This window comes from Portunus trituberculatus, chromosome 10 (assembly GCF_017591435.1).
Source record: "Portunus trituberculatus isolate SZX2019 chromosome 10, ASM1759143v1, whole genome shotgun sequence".
In the NCBI taxonomy this organism is placed as follows: Eukaryota; Metazoa; Arthropoda; class Malacostraca; order Decapoda; family Portunidae; genus Portunus; species Portunus trituberculatus.
Window position 1 is genome coordinate 11,798,376 of NC_059264.1, and position 6,046 is coordinate 11,804,421.

Below are 6,046 nucleotides of genomic sequence, written 5' to 3' on the forward strand. Positions count from 1 at the left end.
GAGCAGTTGCAGAGGCAGTGGTGTAACACTGTTTTGCTACTCAATCCTCAACCCCTCACACCATCCTGTAGATGTCTCTCTTGGAGTGGTGGTCCTGTGGGTGTGATATGCCATCCTGCCATCCCAGCAATACAGCCTCCACTATCCTGTGTCGCTTACCACCGCCCCCATCACAGGTGCACACCGAACACATCATGGACACTGCTGATGCTCAGAGAGTGAGGGATCATGCTATCAAGCTGGTCATCTACACCCCATGGGGATTTCAATCACCTTGATATCAGCAGCATTCTACACCAACTTAACCTCACCCACATCATGTACTACCCCACCCACCAGCAGCCACCCTCCCTCTTATCATGACTGGCCTGAGTCGGCAATGTTTGCCTCCCAGACTGCTGCCTCCCCAGGAAGCAACAGCCATCTCTCCATCCTGTGGACCCCGACACCCACCACCTTGCGCCGCTGGTCAGCTGTCACCAAGACCTAATGCCCTGTGCCTAACTCAGCCATGAGGGAGTTTGGGCAATGGGTGACATATCACCCGTGGACTGAGGTGCTGAAAGTGGAGGACGTCCACACCAAATGGCGCAACTGCTTACATTGCCACCACCATGAACGCTTTCCATCGCTGCTTCCCAGCAAATAGCGTCACAGTGCACCCATCTGATACCCCGTGGATGACACCCGGCATCAAAAGACTCATACGTCAGTGGAACTGGGCTTTCCACTCTTGCCCAGTCCAATACAGGAAACTAAGGAACAGAGTTATTAAGAAGATTAAATCTGCTAAAGGAAGTTATTACCCAGACAAAATATACCAGCTTAAACTTGCCAACAACAGACAGTGGTACAAACAATATAAAAAATCCTAAACACTTGTCTCTTTTAATTGCTGTCATGATGTTACAGAATAATACACTCCCTCCTTTCACAGCAAATGTGAGTGCATTAATAAGATCCCAGGCTGAAAAGAAGAGGCAGGAGACATGGCTTGTACCTCAGCTTAGTATATGGCAACTATATTGCTATAGTAATTCTTCTAAGAAAATAAAGAAGCTGCACACACCCACTTGATCTACACAAGGCAGCATCCGAGTTCTTCATTCATGTGTAACAAACAATGTATTCTAATAAACATTCCCTTCACACCTACCTTTGACAAAAAAATTCATTACCTATTTCACAAGCTCAGTTGATCACATACAGTTCCTGGTGAATTATCTCCCTGCAGTAAAGAGAGACACTCAGCCAGTTTGGAAGAACAGTCAGCACCTCTCCTGTACATCATGAAAGACAACTGAAAGGAACAGAGCAGAGGGACTTGAGTATCACCCACCTATGCATTAATCTTTCTGCAGCGAGACACTGTTCAGCTACCAGTACCTGACACACAGACATTTGTTTACATACTATAAATTACATGGTGCTTACAGTGACTAGTGAGTTGTTCATGAAGATAAGGGCTAGTGTCTTGCATTTCCCTTGGTGTTTGTTCTTTCCTGTGTGCTCCCTATGATAGTTTAGATTCATCCTTGTGTTCCTGTTCTCAATGGTCAACATATCAAGGAAGAAGATTACAAACACATATACTTATTCATTAATTTATCATTTTCATTTATTTTCTATTTATTTATTTATCTACTTTTTATTCATTTATTTATTTTTGCTTTTATGGAGAATACTAAGGATGTGGTTTCTTGTTACCTACTGTGGTCAATGTAAGAGAAGTTTTTTTCTCATTTTTCTTCCCTAATTATGATAATACAATATTAGGCTTACAAGGCAATCAAGTGCTGATAAAAACTGACTGATTAAGAAAGTATTCCTTATGTGATTGGAAGATCTGAGCAATTGATTAATACTGTGGTTGTCATATCTATTCATTTATCAATTTGATCTTCATAATATGAAAACTGAAGCTGTCCATCCATAAATGAATCCCAATGTAATTCATCACAACATTTTCAGCATAAGATGAGGATGGGAACATTTGTTGCATAGATATGGATACACAGGATAGAGAGGCAGAGTGAGAGTGCTGGGCCAGGACGGTTTCCACACACACCGCCACCAATGCAGCCTACAGCTTGTCCCCAATGAAGCTGACAATGTGTGCTGTGAGCTCCTCCCCTTTGTCCTCCTGCAGGAAATGTTTTGCACCACAGACAGTCTTGGTGCAGGCGTGAGGCATCAGGCGAAGGAAGACCTTCTCCTGGCCCCGGGTGATGGGGTCCCCATCAGAGAACATCACCAGTGCTGGCCGCTTCCACACTTTGGCCAGGAAGTCCCTGGTGGCCTGCATGTCTGCAGCAACAGGTGTGTTGGCAGTGAGGGGCACCAGCAGGGGCCACTGAGCTGCCCCAGCCTTGTGGAGGGATGAGGGGAAGGGCGCTTCATACCCCTTCACCACTTCAGGCTTGGGGTTGACCAGGGCCATGTTGAAGAGCCGCCCCACTGGCAGTGCGGTGCCCACCATCTGGCAGAAGGTGCGCCACACCAGGAATGGTATTGCCTGCATGAGCTTCTCAGACCTGCTGGTCCCCACAGGCAGGCCAGTGTTCATGATGACCAAGCGGGAGAACAGGTGTGAGCAGTCCCTGACCACAGGGAGCCCTGTGAGGCCCCCCCAGTCCTGGCAGACCAGTGTGATGTCTCGCAGCCTCAGGTGGTCCAGCAGCAGCCGCAGGGTCATGCAGTGCAACTCATGGCTGTAGCTCTCAGGGTGAGTGAACTTGTCAGACTTGCCAAACCCTATGAAGTCTGGCACCACCACACGGTAGCCGGCCCTGACCAGGCCCGGCACCATGTGACGGTACAGGAAGGACCAGCTGGGCTCCCCATGCAGACAAAGGATGGTCTCGCTGGCATCTCTTGGCCCTGTACCACCACCAACATGTGTGTCACTTACACAGTCTCATAAAACACTTAAGATTTAGCTAGTTACATTATATTGTAGAATACCTTTATTCTTATTGATTACACACTAGTAATAAAAATCATTAAGAAATAGAAACGGCAATTCAAAATTTTCCTGCAAGAGGCTACATATGAAATAGCAAATTTTCTAAGAAATTCAATTTAGAATCTTAGAATTCTACTTATTTTTTGTCTGTCTGTCTGTCTGTCTGTCTGTCTCTCTCTCTCTCTCTCTCTCTCTCTCTCTCTCTCTCTCTCTGTCTCACATACCTTCATCAATGTAGTGCACCCTGGGCAGCATCTTCCCTCCCCCGACTGGCAGCTCCACATAGTTTGGTCTGAAGGAGTACCCCAAGGCTTCCAATCCCTTAAAACACTCCTCTGGCGTCCTGACCACCGCTGGGTGCCTCACTGGCCGCAGGACACTCGCCACAACTTCCACTGCCTTCCTCAGGAGGTAGAGGCACTGGAAGGTGATGATGATGGCAGGGAACACCACCAGGCGCTTGAAGTAACGCTTCATCTGCCCCATGATGCTCCTCTCCTGCAGACCAACAGCTGACTCTCACACCTGTACATTGAGACTTTAATGAGCATTAATTCTAAGTATCTCCTGACTGCCATGGCTTCTCAAGCTTTACTTGAGTAGCTGGCTATGACACAGGGCCAAGTGCTAACAGCTGGAAAAATGAGTTGAAAATATATCCTATTCCATAATTATCCAACATCTTAGAAATGACATTACACAACTATGATTAATTAATGTCAGCTGCAAACTCAATACTGATACAATCACATTAATGTTATTTATAAAATGTTGGGAAAATTATATAATAGAATACATCTTTAATTACAGCTACTTCATGGTAGTTGGTGCCTGGGTCCTTGTCACAGCCAGCTACTCATACATGTAACATAGTAAAAGTTTAACATATTATTGAACAACACAAATAAAAGTGAAATGACTGACTGATAGAAAGATTCAAAGTTTTCAGTGCTGAGGCTTTAGTTTCACTCAGTACAGGTCTAACCTAACCAGAGCTGGCTTCCGATTAAACAATGTTAGGTTAGGTTAGATTATGCTAGAGACTCTCCATTTTCAAATTATGGTACTTCATCCTTAGACTTCCTCATAAATATCCAACTTTGCCATACCCCAGATTCTTTACCTTAAAACCCATCTACCCACCAGCTCTCCAGGCTTCTTGTAGATAAAGGAGAAAAAATATAGATTGTACAGTACTTATCATGTGAAACAGAAATTTCACCAGTTAGCATAGTGCAGCTCCCCCTAGTTAGCAAAGGTAGTCAAATCAGAAGGTTAAAATAGCATTGTGAGATTTATGGTATAGCTATTCCCTACCTTTTTTTTAGAATTTTTCATGTTATTTTTTTTTTCTCCTGAACTTGAAAGCATTCCCACAATTAGCATAGTGTGATCAATCTCTCTCTCTCTCTCTCTGATATGTACGAAATTAGGTTCTTAAGTAACATGATACACAAAATGAAGCAATAATACCTGCATAGAAACCATATAAATTATCTCCTTAATAAACAGCAACTCTAATATACCTCAGCCTCCTGCTGGGTAGTGTTCCCAAAGTAACAAAATCAAGAGGCAGAAGGGTCAGGGTGTACTAACCTTATCCCAGTAACCAGTGGAGTGGCAGATATCTATGGCAACTCCTCCATCACTTTAAGACCCTATGATAAGCCCGCTATCTTAATTAGTCTGACTTTTGAACCTTGACTTTTTTTGTGCTGCTGCTGTTCCGTCTTGTATGGGATCTTCTCACGACTGAGGTTCCAGTTTGTCTGTGAACATATCTATTCTAAATGTGATTAATTTTGCTGCCTGGTCTACCTTCTCGTATTGCATAGTGGTCCACGAGACTTTACTGCTCCCACCAGAGGCCAGTGTGTGTGTGTGTGTGTGTGTTATATGGGCTACCCGTGCGAGATTGTCCGACAGATAACCAATATATGATAGAGAAGCACTCCTTTATGAACTGACTCACTTGTCTCTCTTATTTTCACTCACTCAGCTCACTTGGTTAACTCCGCACCGTGATATGGCAAGTCTTGTTTACGTGTCGTCAAAAGAAAACCAGCTGGTTTTCACCTGCATCTCATTAAAGACGTGTTTGTGTTTAGGTGACGATGTGACAGTCTTCTTTCCTTATAAGGCACAATTTTGTTATAGTCATTCGTATTCCTTATGCCATGTAAACCACTAATTATTACTTCACAAGCTGCTACGTACTGCTGCGACCCTCCTTCAGCTTCTTCTTCAGGGAGGGAACGCCTCACAATCTTCTCGGGATTCGGGGCGTGTGTGTCGGGGAGAAGGGCTTTACCTGGGTGGCGCGGCTCGGCTGGGGTGGAGCGGCGGGCAGATCGCTCTTTCAGGCCTGGCTGTCTGCTTCTATTAGCACCCACTCTCACTCAGCTCAGTCACACAGAGTGGGGAGAAGGAAACGCTTCTTCCTTATTTCTCTATATTACAGCAACTATACACGAGTCACCGGGAACAGGTGGCAGCGCCACACAGGACGGGGCAGGGGGCGGCAACAAAGTACGGGTAACACTTTGTTAGTTCGTCAGGCACTTCACTGTCTCTCTGTCTCTCGTTCACTCTCTGACTGCTCCCCAGAGTACGACTTGTTCCTTCGAGGTCTCTTGCTACACTCCTGTCCTCTGTCCTCGTCGGTGCCACACAGTGCCCCACAAACCACGCCTCCTGTGCCGTCGCACCTGCCAGGCAATGTCCTTACGAGTCTATTTCAGCTTATTAGGTAACGCTATCTACCTTAACCGCTAATTACCAATATATCCCTGATAATGCTGGCTACAAGCAATTCACACATGCATGCATTTATTTACACGGTACCGTATGACAATTATCCCAGGGCTGGCCAGTGCCCTCACCCATACACACACACACACACACACTCTTATCTCCCCGTGACTTCCGGGGTCATATATCCGTCATGGAGGCCCAGCTCAGCGTCCCTTCCATTAAGGTGTGACAGTTTCATAAACACGAGCAACCAACACCTCGTTCACCCTCTAGCTAAAGTCTGCACATATGTACTCATATGTACTACCCATATGTACTCTCTTATGA

At 45.4% G+C, this 6,046-nt stretch overlaps 1 protein-coding gene across 8 annotated transcripts; it reads right to left on the reverse strand.

Moving 5' to 3' along the window:
• Positions 1–874: 874 nt before the first annotated feature.
• LOC123501864 (haloalkane dehalogenase-like) lies at positions 875–5,339 on the reverse strand. Of its 8 annotated transcripts, none has more exons than XM_045250909.1 (3): positions 5,277–5,339; positions 3,190–3,490; positions 875–2,880 (listed from the first exon to the last, which is right to left on the reverse strand). In XM_045250909.1, the coding sequence occupies exons 2-3, from the start codon at positions 3,449–3,451 to the stop codon at positions 2,084–2,086; spliced, it is 1,059 nt and encodes a 352-aa protein (XP_045106844.1). In that variant the 5' UTR covers positions 3,452–3,490; positions 5,277–5,339; the 3' UTR covers positions 875–2,083. The 8 variants fall into 8 exon arrangements, with proteins under 8 accessions (XP_045106844.1, XP_045106840.1, XP_045106839.1 ...); XM_045250905.1 differs by having other exon boundaries at positions 5,164–5,299; XM_045250904.1 differs by lacking the exon at positions 5,277–5,339 and adding an exon at positions 4,562–5,270.
• Positions 5,340–6,046: the final 707 nt, after the last annotated feature.